This window comes from Dendrobates tinctorius, unplaced genomic scaffold (assembly GCF_039654945.1).
Source record: "Dendrobates tinctorius isolate UK_male_01 unplaced genomic scaffold, ASM3965494v1 ptg000079l, whole genome shotgun sequence".
In the NCBI taxonomy this organism is placed as follows: Eukaryota; Metazoa; Chordata; class Amphibia; order Anura; family Dendrobatidae; genus Dendrobates; species Dendrobates tinctorius.
Window position 1 is genome coordinate 29,292,132 of NW_027361747.1, and position 21,353 is coordinate 29,313,484.

Below are 21,353 nucleotides of genomic sequence, written 5' to 3' on the forward strand. Positions count from 1 at the left end.
AACGTCACCCGCCTTTCGACCCCAAAAGATCAAATGATACTGCAATTATGTCTCAGAGACCTCGTGAGATCAAACGCAATCTCCCTGTTCCCGGAATTAGAGTGGGGTCAGGGCCATTACTCTCGGTTATTTCTGGTAACCAAACCATCAGGCGAGGTCCACATTATCATAAATTTGAAGGAACTGAACCTTCATATAAAATACCAGAAGTTCAAGATGGAATCCGTGAGGTCAGCCATCCCCCTGATCGGGCCACACTTCCTTATGTCAACCATCGACTTAAAGGACGCCTATTTTCACATTCCAATCCACCCAAGACACAAAAAGTATCTGAGGTTTGCGGTACAGGGGAGTCGTCAGGTGGAGCACTATCAGTTCAACGTCCTTCAATTTGGCATCTCTTTGGACGACCTACTGATAGTAGCTTCCACCGAGACTGCCCTGGAAGCCCAAGTGTCCAAATCTCTGGATACGTTGAGTTCTCTGGAGATCCCAAATTTGAAAAAATTTCAGCTGCAGCCCTCCAAGACAAGAATGTTTCTGGGGGTTTTCTTGGACTCTGCAAAACAAATGTACTTCCTACCAGATGGCCACCGGCTATACTTGGTGTCAAAGGTCAAGAAGTTCAGGGACATGAGGTCCTCTACACTACGGGAAGGCGTGTCGATCTTGGGCTCGATGACAGCGTCTATACAGTCAGTATCCTGGGTCAAGCCCACTCCAGAACCCTTGAGACCCACATCTTACAAAACTGGAATGGTCATCCCGGTACTCTAGACAAGAAAGTGCACACGCCGAGTTTGGTGAGAGCCTCCTTAGCAATGGTGGACGAACTCCAGAAACCTCTGCAGGGGTGTAAGTTGGAACCAGGTCACGTCAGATGCCAGCATAAGGGGCTGGGGGGCGATTATAAATCACATTCCGTTCCAGGGGCTCTGGGATCAAACAGCGAGCGGCAAATCGTCCAATTTCAGGGAACTAAAAGCTGTGGAGGAAGCCCTTCTGGCGGCTGGTCACCATGACCACAGTTGCTCACATCAAGCACCAGGGCAGTACAAAATTCAGCAGCCTGAAAAGGATTTCCACTCGAATATTTTGTTGGGCCGAAAAACACCTGTTGTCCCTCACGACGGTCAAGCCAGCTCCAACATACAGGCAGACTTTTTAAGTCGCCAGGACATCCACCCTGGGGAATGGAGTCTAAACAGCAGAAGCTTCAGATTGCTGGTAGACAGGTGGGGCATACCGGAAATCGACCTTTTTGCTTCTCCCCAAACCGCACAGGTCGAAACCTTTTTTTCCTTAAACCCCAGGGACATTTCCAGGGAAGTAGATGCCCTTTCCCAGGATTGGAACTTCCACTTGGCTTATGCCTTTCCACCAATTCCAATCCTGGTGAAAGTCCTGAGGAAGATACGAGAACACCGGACCCTGACTATCTTAGTAGCCCCGTTCTGGCCAAAAAGAAGTTGGTTCAACCTGATTGCCGAAATGCAGGTAGATGGCCCGATTCTCTTACCACTAGAAGACTACCTCCTCTTGCAGGGACCTATTCTTCACTCAAATCCTCAGAAGTGGAATCTAGCAGCATGGTTACTGAGGCTCAGGTACTGAGATCCAAGGGGCTGTCAGATCCGGTCATTGCTACCCTACAAAAGTCCAGGAAGCCAGTAACCAACGCTATCTACAATAAAATCTGGTAAAAGTTTTCGTCATTTTGTCTACCTGACTTACCAGATCCACTCAGGCCAAACATGTCACAAGTCCTAGATTTTTTACAAAAGGGCTTAGAGATTGGCCTTAGACCTAGCACCCTGAATCTGGCAGGTCATCACTGGATCAAGAGATTCATGGTGTCGGCCATCAGGATAAATCCTAAGAAACAAATAATAGTCCCTCCATGAGATCTAAACCTGGTGCTCCGGGGATTCACGGGTCTGCCCCTTTGAACCTTTATCTTCCTGCTCTCCTCAAAATCTGGCATACAAAACAGTATTTTTGGTAGCTATAACCACAGCTAGGAGACTAGGTGAATTGCAAGCCCTATCAATAAGGGAGCCTTATTTGCTTGTTAGAGACGACTCTAATAGTCCTTCGTCTCGATCCTTACTTCCTAAAGTAGTCTCTGACTTCCACCGTTCTCAGGAAATCGTCTTGCCATCATTTTGCCAAAATCCAGCCAATTCTAAAGAAGAAAAGTTCCATACTCTGGATGTCCGGCGCATTGTTCTGCAATACTTGAACCAAACTCGTTCTTGCAGAGTCGACCAGAATTTGTTTGTCCATTCCTCAGGCCAAAACAGAGGGAAAAAGGTATCAAAGAGCACTATAGCCAATTGGATCAAAAAAGCTATAGCAGAAGCATATATCACTCAAAATATGCCTCCCCCAGTGGGGATCAAGGCCCATTCAACCAGGTCCACTTCAGTCTCCTGGGTAGAGAAAGCAGGTGCATCTCCAGAGCAGATCTGCAGGGCAGCAACGTGGTCCTCACTGCATACTTTCTCAAAGCATTATAGACTGGACGTATCATCCAATAGGGATCTAGTCTTCGGCCGGAAAGTTCTCGAGGCCGTGTTCCTTCCCTAGTGCCAAATTAGTTGGTATTCCTCCGTATACCGTTGTGGAAGGTGACTAGAGAAAATAGAATTAGACTTACCGGTAATTCGGTTTCTAGGAACCATCCACGACGGTATACGGAGGTTGCCTCTTTGCCCTGATGGGGGACAGGAAACACAGAGAGGTTAAAAGGCCCTCCCACTTGTCAGTGACTTACAGTTGTGGCCAAAAGTATTGACACCCCTGCAATTCTGTCAGCTAATCAGTTTCTTCCTGGAAATGATTGCAAACACAAATTCTTTGGTAATATTATCTTCATTTAATTTGCCTTAAATGAAAACACAAAAGAGAATGAAGCCCAAAGCAAAACATTGATCATTTCACACAAAACTCCAAAAATGGTCCAGATAAAAGTTTTGGCACCCTCAGCCTTATACTTGGTTGCACAACCTTTAGCCAAAATAACTGCGACCAACCGCTTCCGGTAACCATCAATGAGTTTCTTACAATGCTCTGCTGGAATTTTAGACCATTCTTCTTTGGCAAACTGCTCCAGGTTCCTGATATTTGAAGGGTGCCGTCTCCAAACTGCCATTTTTAGATCTCTCCACAGGTGTTCTATGGGATTCAGGTCTGGACTCATTGCTGGCCACCTTAGAAGTTTCCAGTGCTTTCTCTCAAACCATTTTCTAGTGCTTTTTGAAGTGTGTTTTGGGTCATTGTCCTGCTGGAAGACCCATGACCTCTGAGGGAGACCCAGCGTTCTCACACTGGGCCCTACATTATGCTGCAAAATTTGTTGGTAGTCTTCAGACTTCATAATGCCTAATGCCATGCACACTGTCAAGCAGTCCTGTGCCAGAGGAAGCAAAGCAACCCCAAAACATCAGGGAACCTCCGCCATGTTTGACTGTAGGGACCGTGTTCTTTTCTTTGAATGCCTCTTTTTTTTTTTTTCTCCTGTAAACTCTATGTTGATGCTTTTGCCCAAAAAGCTCTACTTTTGTCTCATCTGACCAAAGAACATTCTTCCAAAACGTTTTAGGCTTTTTCAGGTAAGTTTTGGCAAACTCCAGCCTGGCTTTTTTATGTCACGGGGTAAGAAGTAGGGTCTTCCTGGGTCTCCTACCATACAGTCCCTTTTCATTCAGACGCCGACGGATAGTACGGGTTGACACTGTTGTACCCTCGGACTGCAGGGCAGCTTGAACTTGTTTGGATGTTAGTCGAGGTTCTTTATCCAACATCCGCACAATCTTGCTTTGAAATCTCTTGTCAATTTTTCTTTTCCATCCACATCTAGGGAGGTTAGCCACAGTGCCATGGGCTTTAAACTTCTTGATGACACTGCGCACGGTAGACACAGCACAGGAACATTCAGGTCTTTGGAGATGGACTTTGTAGCCTTGAGATTGCTCATGCTTCCTCACAATTTAGTTTCTCAAGTCATCAGACAGTTCTTTGGTCTTCTTTCATTTCTCCATGCTCAATGTGGTACACACAAGGACACAGGACAGAGGTTGAGTCAACTTTAATCCATGTCAACTGGCTGCAAGTGTGATTTAGTTATTGCCAACACCTGTTAGGTGCCACAGGTAAGTTACAGGTGCAGTTAATTACACAAATTAGAGATCTAAGGGGTAAGGTTTCTCCTTGCGGAGAGTGACATACCAGCTCTGGCTTGTCAGGGTAAGGAGGCTTATTCGCCGTGCAATGCTCCTCTGGGAAATTTAATATGCAAATTGCCTCTTCAGAGAGAGAGAGAGAGAGGACTTTTACTCTACAGCGCCACCTATTGGTAGTAGCGATCCTACAAGTCACAATCAACCCTTTAACGAGTCTTGTAATATGACTTAGGATAAAAGCCAAATCAGAATCTCAATTTGCAGACACGGTGTTTCGGGCTATTGGCCCTCGTCAGTGCAAAGTATGAGATCTGATTTGGCTAGGTGAGAGGCTCTGGACTGAGGTCTAAGGGGTAAGGTTTCTCCTTGCGGAGAGTGACATACCAGCTCTGGCTTGTCAAGGTAAGGAGGCTTATTTGCTGTGCAATGCTCCTCTCGGACAAATTAGAGAAGCATCACATGATTTTTTGAACAGTGTCAATACTTTTGTCCACCCTCTTTTTTTATGTTTGGTGTGGAATTATAGCCAATTTGGCTTTAGGACAATTCTTTTTGTGTTTTTTCATTTAAGACAAATTAAATGAAGATAATAATACCAAAGAATTTGTGTTTTCAATCATTTTCAGGAAGAAACTGATTATTATCTGACAGAATTGCAGGGGTGTCAATACTTTTGGACACAACTGTATAACTGAGACCATAGCACCGGTTACCTTCTGATAACCAGATTTTATCCAGGAGTATAGGGTGGGAATTAGTGCCGTCGTGGAAGGTTCTTAGAAACCGAATTACCGGTAAGTCTAATTCTATTTTCTCTAGTCACCTTCCACGACGGTATACGGAGGAATACCAACTAATTTGGCACTAGGGAGGGACCACGGCCTCGAGAACTTTCCGGCCGAAGACATCACAGCGATCTCGCCAGCGACATGTGACAGGTATCTGTGTGTGACAGGTATCAGCGACCGCCCCCCCCCCCCCCCCCCCGCCGGGTATCGCTGATCATGCAGGATCGTCCTGGGCCATTTTTTTATCGTTGGTCTCCCGCTGGCCAGCACGCATCGCTGCGTGTGGCAGCGGGAGACAAACTCAGCGACACTGCACACTGGTATCTAAGGTAAGCAGCGGGTTTCTAAGAGCCGCGCGGCTCTTGGGTACCCGCTGTTTACCTTAGATACCAGCGTGCTCGCTGGTCCTGATCGCTGGTGAGTCTAACGATGTCCCAGCGATCCCATCCACGTCGGATCGTTGGTGGGATCACTGGGACATCGTTATGTTTTACGGGGCCTTAACAGGTCAAGGAAATTCTTATCTCTTGCTGACAACTTTATCTTCCTAAATGTAGGGTAGAAAGCAAGGGGATCTACTACCTTGGATCTAATCCTTATAAACAGGGATTAAATGGTTGAGGAGGTAAGAGTGGCTGGGACTAGGAGGTAGCGACCATGCTATTTTAGAATTTTGGATGCTAGAGGAGGAAGACCTGTGAAGACTCAGACTTCAAGGTTAGATTTCAGAAAGGCAGATTTTAAGGCACTCGGAAAGAGAATCGGAGGGATCCAATGGCTGAATATCCTTAATGACAAAAATGTCCAGGAAGGATGGGAAATCTTGAAACGTGAGATTCTCAAAGCACAATCCTTAATTCCAAAAAGAGGGACGAATACGAAGCATTTAAGGAAACCTATGAATGGATGAACACAGAAATTAAACGTGCTAAAAGGAAGAAAGAAATGTTTATCAAATGGAGCTGGAGGCATATGTAAAGAAGAATATAATGCTGTCTGCAGAACCTACAGGGCACAAATCAGATTATCTAAAACTGACAATGAATTAGGGCTTGCAAGAGACGTCAAAAGCAATAAAAAAGATTTTGGGGATATGTCAAAAGTAAAAGAATAGTCAAAGATGCTATAGGATTTTTATAGGATGATAATGATTAAATAGTAAGAAAGGATGTTGAGAAGGCCGAACTTTTAAATTCCTATTTTGCTTATGTTTTCTCTCTGAAAGGAAATGTAACATCAACTGATCTTCACTGTCCTATTAAAGTAATAGAAGAATCCAGGATATCTATAAACAGATAGTGAGGAAACGCTTAGCTAACGTAAACTAATTCAAGTCTCCAGGTCCAGATGAATTACACACCAGAATACTGAATGAGATAGCAGAAGAAATGTTTGAACTACTCTCCATAATCTTTGAAAATTCTTGGAGAATAGGAGAAGTCCCATAAGACTGGAAAAGAGCAAATGTTGTTCCTATCTATCTTCATAAAAGGGTAAGAAGTTGGACCCAGGGAACTATATGCCAGTGAGTCTGACTTCTATACCAGGAAAGATCTTTGAACAAAAATATTGAAAAATATGTATGTAAGTACCTGGATAAGAATGAAGTGAATAACCAGAGTCAGCATGGGTTTGTTGTAACTAACAAGTCATGTCAGACTAACTTAATTTCCATCTATGACAGAATCACTGACTGGGTGGATCAGGGAAATGCTGCATATAAAGTATATCTTGATTTCAGCAAAGCATTTGACAGAGTATCTCACACCATTCTTACTGAAAAAATGACTATGGAATGGACAAGGCAGCTGTTAGGTGGATTCATAACTGGCTTAGTGATCGGACCCAAAGAGTGGTCGTAAATGGCTGCACATCGAGTTGGAAGAATGTCTCAAGTGGGGTACCACAGGGCTCTGTTCTGGGCCCTGTATTGCTCAACATCTTTGTCAGTGATTTAGATGAAGGAATTGAGGATGCACTGATTACTTTTGATGATGACACAAAGTTAAGACGAATAGCTAATACTAGAGAAGAGAGAGAGGATTCAAAAAGATATAAACTGGAGCAGTGGGCAGCAACTAACAGAATGGTTTTTAACAGGGAAAAATGCAACGTACTACATCTGGGCAATAAAAATGAAAAAACATATACAGAATGGGAGGAATAGTGCTAAGCAACAGCACATTTGAAAAATACTTGGGTACACGAATAGATCATAAACTAAACATGAGTCAAGTGTGATGCAGCAGCAAAAAATCCAAATGCAATTCTGGGATGTATTAACAGAAGCATACAGTCTAGATCACGTGAAGTCATTATTCCCCTCTACTCCTCTTTGGTCAGACCTCATCTGGAATACTGTATCCAGTTTTGGGCACCAAATTTTAAAAAAGACATCAACAAACTGGAGTAAGATCAGAGAAGAGCGACCAGAATGGTGACCAGTCTTCAAGCCATGTCCTATAAGGAACGGTTACAGAATTTGGGAATGTTTAGCTAGCAAAAAAGAAGTCTGAGAGGAGACTTAGTAGCTGTCTACAAATATCTCAAGGGCTGTCACATGGTAGAAGGATCATCTTTATTCTCATTTGCACAAGGAAAGACTAGAAGCAATGGGATGAAACTGAATGGGAGGAGACACAGATTAGTTATTAGAAAACTTTTTGACAGTGGAACAGGCTGCCATGAAAGGTGGTGAGTTCTCCTTCTTTGGAAGTCTTCAAACAGAGGCTGGACAGACATCTGTCTGGGATGATTTAGTGAATCCTGCTTTGAGCAGGGGGTTGAACCAGATGACCCAGTAGGTCCCTTCCAACTCTACCATTCTATTATTCTACATGCAGAGCCCCACATCACAACTCAATCTACTGTATATTGGCTGTGGCCAGGACCACACACCTGTCCTAGAATAAATGAGTAGAGCTTGTAGTACCCGCTGCTGCCATTTTACTGATGACGCAGCTGATCACTTCTAACATCGGAATAGCTGATTGGTGATTGTGTCGCAGCCCCAGCCATCTGATATTAACATGGAAACTGTAGAGAAGAGTGTGCAATTAATGTAACAATAACCAATAAATAAATTATACAAATGCGCATTAAACAATTTTGGCCCTCTGTTAATTTACACAACATGCAGAAAATCCTGATGATAAATGATCTAGACGAAATCATGCAGAGAACAAAGGAATAATTACTTTTGTGGTCACCTCATAGAACAATGTACAAGAAGTTTCCACACAATGGTACCTTGTAAAAAACCATCTTTATTTAAATACCAATGTCACAACATTAAAAAGAACATTAAAAAGAAGGTGCTGGATCAATATGAGAGACAAAACGCATGTAAACACCATATAATGATATATTCATGGGAGGCTGCAAAAAAAATATGCAGTGTGAACACCAAAGAAATATAAAAAAAAAAAATGTTTTCCTTAGTTCATTGTCAATTGTTGATTGACTATCATTAAGGAGTTGTTCTACCCATATGCAGTGTGAGAACCAAGGAAAATTCACTTGCTCCATATCCATTATTAATTTAACATAAAAGGACTATTGAATTAATTTACAGTGTGTGCACCGGGGGAGATTTATGAAAATTCACTTGCTCCATACCAATTAGTCATCTGTAAAGAGGTGCAACACTAAAGGAGCATCCCATCCAACTGATACTTCACAATGCATAAAATAGGTTATCAAGTCTCATGAAACCAGTGTTTCACAGTGCATAGTTATAAACTAAGAAATTTAAACACTATGTAAGCGTGACAAAAAGTCACTACAACCTACCAAGAAATAAAGCTGCTTGCTGCAGCGTCCCTCATGCCCCGACACGTGTTTCGCAATGCTTCATCAATGTAGGCTTATCAGGGAATAGAAGGTTGTCCCATTATTTATACCCCAGCAGCTACCACTATAGGCTAATTTAATTTTCGCACCTGATTAAAAACCACTCACTTCCTCATTGCTGACATACAACTGCGCCTGTGCACTACAGGTCCTATGGCTCCTAAGATATAAACCGTGCATATACAGAGTCACATGGTTTTCAGCGGCCAATGAGATTAGGGAACAGATGTCATGTGATTACAGGAAGGTCCTGTGCTTTATTATGCCGATCTAATCTGATGGAAACCGCTCATGTGCAAATCATCTAAGTTTCACAAACAAATGGAAAACTATACACACACTTCCTTACTGTAGAAGCGCAACCGCAACTATAGCTCAAGGTCCTGAGACTCCTAAAACATAGTCCGCATATGGGCGGTATAAGCCTGCTTCCAGCAGCCAATGGGATTAGTGGGCAGATGTCATGTGATTACCAAAAGGACCTATGCTGTGATGAAAGCCACGCATATGTTAAATAATAAAAGTTTCATAAGCCTAAAAGTATATCCACATCATATGATTGTATAGAGCTTCCACACTGTTCTTTTGTGCCATTTAAAAACGTTACTATCGCGCTTACACGCATATAGGCTTTATAATATATTATATTCAATCTATATATAAGGACATAATTAACGCCCATAACAGAATGAGGAGTTAAAAGGATTATTCTAAATCCACCTATATAGGCATATTCGGCGCATGTGTCGAACTAAGGGGCCCGTGTAAAAATAAGGGATTTCGCAGCGGTCCCGCGGTCCCACGAACACCGGGCACTACAGTCCCAGGTAATTCAAGGGAAAACACTGTGGACACACCACGCATCCCTTACGGCCACCCACAGTGCAGACATGCGCACAGCCACAAGGCTAGTAATTCTGATGCATATAATGACATACTAGAATGTTTTCCTAAAGGCACAAATCATGCGGGCAAGTAATCAACAAAGACCCATATATCAGCCACCATATCCCAACCCCTTATCCCACTAACATCATAAATGGCCATCATGAAAAAGCAACAACCAATGCAACCGAAAAAACATGAAAGCACATAACAAATGGATGCCATTATCCTATATCATCCAAGGGAAGACAGGAAGAAATAGTGATAGAACCACATCCAAGTCCATCTTAACCCGAATTATCTTCATCATTCCTGACATTGAGAACAAAGGAAGTAGGTATCTTGCTGCAATGTGTTCCGTTGTAGGCTAAGAAATGGCAAATAAATGTTTGGGTTTTTATTGAGTGCTGGAGTGACGCTTTAAGTCTAAGTTCCCTGCCCTGGATCATATCCAGTGTCTTCACAGTTTTTTTTTTTTTCTTCAGCGCTGCTTTGGTCTCCCTGGGCCATCTTGTGAGTGCAGCTTCTGACCGGCCCAAAGTTAGAAGCTACGTCACAAGAGAGCAATGCAAGTTTGAGGGCCAGAATGAAGCTCTCATTGACTTGTATTGTAAAGTGACCTCCGCACCGCTCCATGAAGCATTGTATCTGCAGGCAGGTCACTTTTTGCTAGAGACCGTCGGGAGCAGCTGTGAGAACTGATGAAAACGCCGAAAGGTCAGTATCAGTGTAGTGGACTTAAACTTAAAGCACCACCCCAGCAGTGAAATGCCAAAATAATGCTGGAGTGGTGCTTTAACAAAGAAATAAAATCAAAAGAAATAATATTAAGCGAGGAAGATAATGGAGTAATTTTCTATGTTTTCACTTTGAAATCTGTTTGCTCTACATACAACATATATAAATGCTCTCTAAACATGTTTTTCTCCTATATGCTTTTCTGTTTTTCTTTAATTAGTTGTCCACTTCCAGTGCTGGAACATCAAGGCCACTACCAACAGCAGCATCAACACCGGAGGTTACAGATATTAATTCTGTAGTCATGCCGAACATGCCAGATCCTGAAGATTCATCTTCTGCCGATAATGAAGTAAGGAGCAGCAAGAGTTTTGTATGCGAACCCTTTTATTAATAGTACTGTATATGTGGTCAAAGGGTGAATGTCTCTGCTTGTGCAGAGTAAGGAGACTTACAGGCCTTGCCACGCTCTTCATAGCAATGTATATACACATAAAAAACACTAACATAGTGCGAAATGAGAAACCGCTTTACTGTTTTACAAGCTGGAAATCCATGAGCTATAAATTACCTTTAAAATGATCTCCTCCTGGTTGTTAGTCAAATCAGCTAATGAGTGATTTACTATTTTTTTTGTTCTTACATTTTTTATGCTGTGGCAGACAATCTACAAAAAGCATCAGCTGCAGCTATTTTTGGTACCACTTCTACATTAGCTTTTCCATCATTTTCTAAGAAATTAATTTAACAGTGACTAACAGACTTTTTTTTTTTTTTTAAATTTTAATTACCGTATATACTCGTATAAGCCGACGCACCCAATTTTGCCACAAAAAACTGGGAAAACTTATTGACTCTAGTTTAAGCCGGTTATGCATTGTCCCCATCCTGGTATGCACGGCCTCCTCATCCCCATCCTGGTATGCACGGCCTCCTCATCCCCATCCTGGTATGCACGGCCTCCTCATCCCCATCCTGGTATGCACGGCCTCCTCATCCCCATCCTGGTATGCACGGCCTCCTCATCCCCATCCTGGTATGCACGGCCTCCTCATCCCCATCCTGGTATGCACGGCCTCCTCATCCCCATCCTGGTATGCACGGCCTCCTCATCCCCATCCTGGTATGCACGGCCTCCTCATCCCCATCCTGGTATGCACGGCCTCCTCATCCCCATCCTGGTATGCACGGCCTCCTCATCCCCATCCTGGTATGCACGGCCTCCTCATCCCCATCCTGGTATGCACGGCCTCCTCATCCCCATCCTGGTATGCACGGCCTCCTCATCCCCATCCTGGTATGCACGGCCTCCTCATCCCCATCCTGGTATGCACGGCCTCCTCATCCCCATCCTGGTATGCACGGCCTCCTCATCCCCATCCTGGTATGCACGGCCTCCTCATCCCCATCCTGGTATGCACGGCCTCTTCATCCCCATCCTGGTATGCACGGCCTCCTCATCCCCATCCTGGTATGCTCGGCCTCCTCATCCCCATCCTGGTATGCACGGCCTCCTCATCAGCATCCTACTTGCCTTCCTGCACTCCCTTACAGCGTCTTGTTGGCTAGCAGCTGCTTTATGCTTGTAAGCAGCGCATGGCAGGGTCGTCATGCGCTGCTTACAAGCAGAGCACAGCTGGCAGAATAATCACCGCTCTCCACCCCGGGACTATGTGCGTGTAGGGCAGTCAGTATCCATTGCTATTAAGTAGCGTGCACAGTGTCATCCGTAGCTGCCGTGCGGTCACATGTGCCCGCTACTTAAGGAAATTAATATTTGCCTCTCTCCACGCCTATGGGAGTAGAGAGAAGTGAATATTCATTTCTCTTAAGTAGCTGGCACCCTTGATAGCCCGGCCACTGCTGGCGGCTGCGGCTGACACTGTACGCTAGACAATCTACAAAAAGCATCAGCTGCAGCTATTTTTGGTACCACTTCTACATTAGCTTTTCCATCATTTTCTAAGAAATTAATTTAACAGTGACTAACAGACTTTTTTTTTTTTTTTTTTTAATTTTAATTACCGTATATACTCGAGTATAAGCCGACGCACCCAATTTTGCCACAAAAAACTGGGAAAACTTATTGACTCTAGTTTAAGCCGGTTATGCATTGTCCCCATCCTGGTATGCACGGCCTCCTCATCCCCATCCTGGTATGCACGGCCTCCTCATCCCCATCCTGGTATGCACGGCCTCCTCATCCCCATCCTGGTATGCACGGCCTCCTCATCCCCATCCTGGTATGCTCGGCCTCCTCATTCCCATCCTGGTATGCACGGCCTCCTCATCAGCATCCTACTTGCCTTCCTGCACTCCCTTACAGCGTCTTGTTGGCTATCAGCTGCTTTATGCTTGTAAGCAGCGCATGGCAGGGTCGTCATGCGCTGCTTACAAGCAGAGCACAGCTGGCAGAATAATCACCACTCTCCACCCCGGGACTATGTGCGTGTAGGGCAGTCAGTATCCATTGCTATTAAGTAACGTGCACAGTGTCATCCGTAGCTGCCGTGCGGTCACATGTGCCCGCTACTTAAGGAAATTAATATTTGCCTCTCTCCACGCCTATGGGAGTAGAGAGAAGTGAATATTCATTTCTCTTAAGTAGCTGGCACCCTTGATAGCCCAGCCACTGCTGGAAGCTGGCGGCTGCGGCTGACACTGTACGCTATTACAGAGAAATTAATATTCACTGCCTGTGCAGTGAATATTCATTTCTCTTTAGCAGCGGGCACAGGCTTTAGCCGCAGCAGCCGGCTCATGCCTCTGTGACCTGCAGCTCCAACGCTGCCACTTCCCCTCCGTCTTCTGGGACCCACACTCAAGTATAAGCCGAGGGAAAGGTTTTCAGCTGCAAAACTCCGCTACTACTCAAGTATATACGGTGCCCCCAAATTATACCAAAAAAACCTCAAACTCAACCTGAAAAAAACCAAGCCACCCACTGATGTCTGTCATCTGTCAACGGTACAATACGGGCTTTCCATGTCACAATTGACTTAATGGTAATCTGTCATGTCTGATCTTCAGGCATAGCGTTAAGGAGCAGGAAGAGCTGATCAGATTTATTGTATGCATTTGTGAAAAAAACTTTCAGTAAAACGTTTATTTTTGTTTTCACTACCTATGTTATAAAGTTTTGTGAAGTTCATACGGTTTCAAAACACTCAGCACACAGATTACATTTTTAAAGTGTGTAGTGTCCAAAATGTTGTCATTTGTAGGGGATTTGTGCTTTTCTGGCACCTATGGGAATGGTCATCTGTGACATGGCATCCTTAATCTTTTCCAGCCAAATTTGTTTTCCAAAACTTCAATCGTGCTTCTTCCTTTCCGAGCCCAGCTATGTACCCAAAAATCGGTTTCTGACCACATAAGGGATTTTAACTCATTCTGGAGAAAGTGTTGGAAATTGTATGGCTGCTTTCATTCTGTTACCTCTTGGGAAAATGAAAAATTTTGGACTAAAGTAACATTTTAGTGGTTGATGAAATATAATTTTTCAGTTTCTTATCACTTTGCATAAATTCCTGTACAGCACCTGAAGAGTTAATTAACTTCTTGAATGCAGTTTTGAGTATGTTGGGAGGGTGCAGTTTTGAAAATGGTATAAGTTTAGATGGTTTTCCAATATATAGGCCCCTCAGTGTCAGTGTCATTTCCCAGAATGTCTGTTAACAAAACAGGAATTGTAAATAGAAAAAAAAAAAAAAGGATGCATCTTAACAAAATAAAAGGATGCTTGATGACACTGATAGGAAATACTTCCTATACAGTGGGGGTTTAAAAAGTCAGCCACCATTTATGCAAGTTCTCCCACTTAAAAAGATGAGAGAGGCCTGTAATTGACATCATAGGTAGATCACAGCTAAGAGAGTCAAAATGAGAAAGCAAATCCAGAAAATCACTGTGTCTGATTTGGCAAGATTTATTTTGCAAATTATGGTGGAAAATAAGTATTTGGTCACCTAAAAACATGAAAGATTTCTGGCTCTCACAGACCTATAACTTATTCTTTAAGAGGCTCTTCTGTCCTCCACGCATTACCTGTAGTAATGGCATCTGTTTGAACTTGTTATCAGTATAAAAGACACCTGTGCACACCCTCAAACAGTCACACTCCAAACTCCACTATGGTGAAGACCAAAGAGCTGTCAAAGGACACCAGAAACAAAATTGTAGCCCTGCACCAGGCTGGGAAGACTGAATCAGCAATAAGCAAGCAGCTTGGTGTGATGCAATCAACTTTGGGAGCAATAATAAGAAAATGGAAGACATAAAAGACCACTGATAATCTCCCTCTCCCTCGATCTGATGCACAATTGGTGGCTGACTAAATACTTTTTTTCCCCACTGTATGTATTATACCTTCTCACTAGTTTGTGTGGTATGACTAACCAGTGTAAGCAATCACAGTTTGAAAATTGCTAAATATTCTAAATAGTTGTCATATTTCAGATATTTTCATTAAAAAAATTAAACGCAAAACTTGACAACCTAAATTTACTACTACCATAAAGTGCAATGTGTCAAGAAAGAAACAATCTCAGAATCGCTGGGATAGACCTGTCCGATTTGAAAAATGATAGTTTCCCTTTTAATGAGCAAACATCAGCTGCCCTAGCCTTCCAAAACTTCTACCATGTCTTTACTGCACTCTACACCTACTTTTTAACAAGCACCTTTTTGTAGATGTGATTGTTGAATAACCATAAAATCAATTTTAACCCCTTCCTTACATTGGACGTACTATTCCGTCCATGTGACCTGGGACTTAAGTCCCATGGACGGAATAGTACGTCACACACAATCAGCGGCGCTCACGGGGATAGCGCCGCTGATAGCGGCCGGGTGTAAGCTGATTATCACAGCTGACACCCGGCACTCTGTGCCAGGGGTGGTCACAGACCTCCCCCGGCACACTGCGATCAAACATGATCGCAGTGTACCGGGGGCATAGGGAAGCATCGGGCAGGAAGGGGGCTCTCTGCGTGCTTCCCTTAGCCCCTTGGAACAGCGCAATGTGATTGTGCTGTTCTGAGGGCCTCCTTCCTGCAGTCTCCCGGATCCAATATGGCCACGGGGGCTTTCGGGGTCCTGCAGGGAGGCGGCTTTCTCAGTGCCTGCTGAGAAAGTCTCCTGCAGTGCTTGTCAGATTGCTGAACTGACACAGTGCACTGCAAAGTGTCAGATCAGCGATCTGACACTTTACATGATGTCTCCTCCTGGGGCAATATAATAAATTATAAAAAAAAAAAGTGTAAAAATAGTTTTTTAAAAATTCCAAAATAAAAAAAATTCCCTAATAAATGCTTTTATTTGTAAAAAAAAAAAAAAAAGCAATAAAAGTTTACATATTTAGTATTGCCGCGTCCGTAAGGTCTATAAAACTGTTCCACTAGTTAACCCCTTAAGTTAACCCCTTCAAAAATAAAAAAGCAAGGCAAAAAAACAATGCTTCATCATACCGCCAATCAAAAAGTGCAATAACACACGATCAAAAAGACATATATAAATAACCATGGTACCACTGGAAACGTCATCTTGTCCCGCAAAAAATGAGGCACCATACAGCGTTATCAGCAAAAAAATAAGTTATAGCTCGCAGAATAAAGCGATGCAAAAATAATTATTTTTTATATAAAATTGTTTTTATTGTATAAAAGCGCCAAAACATAAAAAAAGATATTATTGAGGTATCGCTGTAATTGTACTGACCCGAAGAATAAAACTGCTTTATCAATTTTTCCACACGTGGAGCGGTGTAAGTGCCCCCCCCCCCCCCCCCAAGAAATTCATGACTCTGTGGGTCAAAATATGGAAAAATTACAGCGCTCAAAATGTGGTGATGCAAAAGCTATTCTTACAATAAAAAGTGTCTTTTAGCATGTGAAAGCTGCCAAACACAAAAACCCGATGTAAATAGTAAATCAAACCCCCCTTTATCACCCCCTTAGTTAGGGAAAAATAATAAAATAAAAAAATGTATTTTTTTCTATTTCCCGTTAGGGCTAGGGTTAGGGGTGTGTTGGGGTTAGGGTTGGAGTTAGAATTGGGGGGTTTCCACTGTTTAGGCACATCAGGTGCACTCCAAACACAACATGGCGTCTGATCTCAATTCCAGCCTATTCTGCGTTGAAAAAGTCAAGTGGTGCTCCTTCCATTCTAAGCTCTGCCATGCGCCCAAACAGTGGTTTTCCCCCATATATGGTGGTATCGGCCTACTCAGCACAACAACTTTTGGGGTCCAATTCTCCTGTTACCTTTGGGAAAATAAAAAATTGGGGGCAAAAATATGATTTTTGTGGAAAAAAATATGATTTTTTAATTTTTATGGCTCTACGTTATAAACTTCTGTGAAGCACTTGAGGGTTCAAAGTGCTCACCACACAATTAACTCCTTGGAGGGTCTAGTTTCCAATATGGGGTCACTTGTGGGGAGTTTCCACAGTTTAGGCACATCAGGGGCTCCCCAAATGTGACATGACACCCGCAGACCATTCCATCAAAGTCTGCTTTCCAAAATGTCACTACTTCCCTTCCGAGCCCCGACTTAGTAACATACCTAGTAACATAGTAATTAAGGTTGAAGGGAGACTTTTAAGTCCATCTAGTTCAACCCATATCCTATCCTAACTTGCCCTAACATGTTGATCCAGAGGAAGGCAAAAAAAACCCATGTGGCAAACAGTAAGCTTCACATTGGGGAAAAAAATTCCTTCCCGACTCCACATACGACAATCAGACTAGCTCCCTGGATCAACGCAACACTAAGGAAACTAGTGTATATACCCTGTAATATTATACTTTTCAAGAAAGGCATCCAGTCCCCTCTTAAATTTTAGTAGGGAATCACTCATTACAACATCATATGGCAGAGAGTTCCATAGTCTCACTGCTCGTACAGTAAAGAATCCGCGTCTGTTATTATGCTTAAACCTTCTTTCCTCCAGACGTAGAGGATGCCCCCTTGTCCCCGTCACAGGTCTAAGAGTAAAAAGATCATTAGAAAGGTCTTGGTATTGTCCCCGCATATATTTATACATTGTAATAAGATCACCCCTAAGCCTTCGATTCTCCAAACTAAATAACCCCAAGTGTAATGACCTGTCTTGGTATTGCAGACCCCCCAGTTCCCTAATAACCTTGGTCGCTCTTCTCTGCACCCGCTCCAGTTCAGCTATGTCTTTCTTATACACCGGAGACCAGAACTGTACACAGTATTCTAAGTGTGGTCGCACTAGTGACTTATATAGAGGTAAAATTATGTTCTCCTCCTGAGCATCTATGCCTCTTTTAATGCATCCCATTATTTTATTTGCCTTTGCAGCAGCTGCCTGACACTGGCCGCTAAATGTGAGTTTGTCGTCCACCCATACACCCAGGTCTTTTTCAGTGACTGTTTTGCCCAGTGTTTTACAATTAAGCACATAATTATGCATCTTGTTCGTTCTACCCAAGTGCATGACCTTACATTTATCCCCATTAAAGCTCATTTGCCATTTATCAGCCCAAGCTTCTAGTTTACATAAATCCTCCTGTAATATAAAATTGTCCTCCTCTGTATTGATTACCCTGCAGAGTTTAGTGTCATCTGCAAATATTGAAATTCTACTCTCTATGCCCCTTACAAGGTCATTAATAAATATGTTAAAAAGAAGCGGGCCCAAAACTGACCCCTGTGGTACCCCACTGCTAACTGTGACCCAGTCCGAGTGTGCTCCATTAATAACCACCCTTTGTTTTCTATCCCTGAGCCAGCTCTTAACCCACCTACACATATTTTCCCCTATCCCCATTGTTCTCATTTTATGTATCAACCTCTTGTGTGGCACCGTATCAAAAGCTTTTGAAAAGTCCATGTACACCACGTCCACTGCATTCCCTTGGTCCAGTCCGGAACTTACCTCTTCATGAAAGCTTATCAGATTAGTCTGACAGGAATGGTCCCTTGTAAACCCATGTTGATATTGGGTCATGAGGTTATTCTTCTCCAGATACTCCAGTATAGTATCTCTTAGAAAACCCTCCAGGATTTTACCCACAGTTGAAGTTAAACTCACTGGCCTATAATTTCCAAGTTCAGTTTTTGTCCCCTTTTTGAATATTGGCACCACATTTGCTATACGCCAGTCCTGTGGTACAGACCCTGTTATTATGGAATCTTTAAAGATTAAAAATAATGGTCTATCTATGACTGTGCTTAATTCCTGCAGTACTCGGGGGTGTATCCCATCCGGGCCCGGGGATTTGTCAATTTTAGTGATTTTTAGACGCCGCCGTACTTCCTGCTGGGTTAAGCAGGTGACATTTAATGGACAATTTTTATCCCTGATCATGTTATCCGTCATGGGATTTTTTTGTGTAAACACTGTCGAAAAAAAGTCATTTAGCATATTGGCTTTTTCCTCATCCTCCTCCACCATTTCACCCAGACTATTTTTAAGGGGGCCAACATTATCATTTTTTAGCTTCTTACTATTTATTTAGTTAAAGAATATTTTGGGATTATTTTTACTTTCTCTGGCAATGAGTCTCTCTGTCTCAATCTTTGCTGTTTTGATTTGCTTTTTACAGAATTTATTTAATCTTCTGTATTTAGTTAATGCCTCATCACTGCCTACTTGCTTTAATTCTTTAAATGCTTTATTTTTATCTCTTATTGCACCCCTTACAGCTCTATTTAGCCATAGTGGTTTCCTCCTATTTCTAGCATGTTTATTCCCATACGGTATATATTGTGCACAGGTCCTATTCAGAATGCTAATAAACGTCTCCCATTTTCTTTGTGTATTTTTATGTCTCAGGATATCGTCCCAGTTAGTTGCACCAAGATCATCTCTCATCCGTTGGAAATTTGCTTTCCTGAAGTTTAGTGTCCTTGTAAGCCCTCTACTACATATCTTATTAAAGGATGCATGAAAACTTATTAATTTGTGATCACTATTACCCAAGTGACCCCCAACCCTTACATTTGATATGCGGTCTGGCCTGTTGGATAATATTAGGTCTAGCAGTGCCCCCCCTCTTGTTGGGTCCTGAACCAGTTGTGAAAGGTAATTGTCTCTCATAGTTGTCAAAAACCTATTACCTTTGCTGGAACTGCAGGTTTCGGTTCCCCAATGTATTTCAGGGTAGTTGAAGTCCCCCATAATAATGACTTCTCCTTGAGTCGCAGCTTCATCTATTTGCTTTATAAGGATATTCTCTGTTGCTTCCATTATTTTTGGAGACTTATAACAAACCCCTATCAGTAATTTATTATTTTTCCCCCCTCCCCTTATCTCTACCCACAGGGACTCTACATTTTCATTAGATTCATATATATTATCACGAAGGATGGGTTTTAAGGATGATTTTACATATAAACACACGCCTCCCCCTTGTTTATTAGTACGGTCATTTCTGAACAGACTATAGCCCTGTACATTAACAGCCCAGTCATGGCTCTCATCCAGCCATGTCTCAGATATCCCCACCATGTCATAATTATGCTCCAACAACATTAACTCCAATTCCTCCATCTTGTTGGCGAGGCTTCTGGCATTAGTATACATGCACTTTATGTATCTCTCTGTACCTCTATTCTTTCTTAAATTATTAACTGTTCTAACCCCACCCCCCATGCCACCCCCACCCCCAATTTCATTATTTGTGCCCAGGTCTCTAGCTGCACTGTCTTCCCCTCCTATAAAAGGAATACCCTCCCCCCCCGTCCCTAGTTTAAACACTCCTCCAACCTTTTAGCCATTTTCTCCCCCAGCACAGCTGCACCCTCCCCATTGAGGTGCAACCCGTCCCTAGCGTAGAGCCTGTAGCCAACTGAGAAGTCGGCCCAGTTCTGCAGGAACCCAAACCCCTCCTTCCTACACCAATTCCTGAGCCACTTATTAACCTCCCTAATCTCCCGTTGCCTCTCTGGCGTGGCACGTGGTACAGGAAGTATTTCCGAAAATACCACCTTGGAGGTCCTTGCTTTAAGCTTACAGCCTAATTCCCTGAAATCATCTTTAAGGACCTTCCACCTACCTCTAACTTTGTCATTTGTGCCAATGTGCACCATGACCGCTGGATCCTCACCAGCCCCTCCCAGTAATCTGTCAACCCGATCAGCGATGTGTCGGACTCGAGCGCCAGGTAGGCAGCACACCGTTCGACGATCCCTGTCTTTGTGACAGATTGCCCTATCTGTTCCCCTAATAATTGAGTCTCCCACTACCAGAACCTGTCTGGCCTGCCCTGCTCTCCTATTTCCCCCCTTGCTGGAGCAGACACTCATCCGGCTTTCAGAGGGCATGCCTTGCTGCAGCAGTGCTACTCCTGCACTAACACTCCCCTCATCTGCCAACTTAGCAAACTTATTGGGGTGTGCCAGATCAGGACTAGCCTCCCTGGTGCTTTTCCCTCTACCCCGCCTTCTAACTGTCACCCAGCTAGCTGCTTCATTGTCCTGCAGCTCCAACCTAGCACCCCCCCCTCATCTATCCCATTGAGCGTCTGCTCAGTGAGCAGAAGACTCCTTTCCATATTGTCTGTGGATCTCAGTGTTGCCAGCTGCACATTTAGATCCAGAATCTGGGCTTCCAAATGCACAACGTGCTCACATCTCGCACAGCAGTATGCACCCTCGACCGGCTGTTCAAGGATTTCATACATGCGGCAAGACGTGCACTGGATGGCATTGGCAATAGTGGAGCACATCCTAATGGGGATTGCAAAAGACAATACGATAAGCAAAAATAAATAAAAAGTATTAATAAAATATAACAGCAATTCAGTAATACCTCCCTTGGAAACTCCCTGAATCCAAAGTCACTGAATCTCAAGTCACACACTTACCACAGTTCGCACTTACACTCAGGTCACACTCAGCTCGTTCACACTCGCTCAGGCAGAAGTGCCCATA

The 21,353-nt window shown here is 43.3% G+C and overlaps 1 protein-coding gene across 7 annotated transcripts in view; it reads left to right on the forward strand.

Annotated features, from left to right (window-relative positions):
• PCM1 (pericentriolar material 1) overlaps positions 1 to 21,353 on the forward strand; it is a 224,952-nt gene that overhangs the window by 150,934 nt on the left and 52,665 nt on the right. For all 7 annotated transcript variants that reach the window (XM_073583641.1, XM_073583639.1, XM_073583635.1 and 4 more), the window contains exon 14: positions 10,668 to 10,799. In XM_073583641.1, coding sequence (XP_073439742.1) covers positions 10,668 to 10,799 — 132 coding nt within the window. The remainder of the gene's footprint in view (positions 1 to 10,667; positions 10,800 to 21,353) is intronic.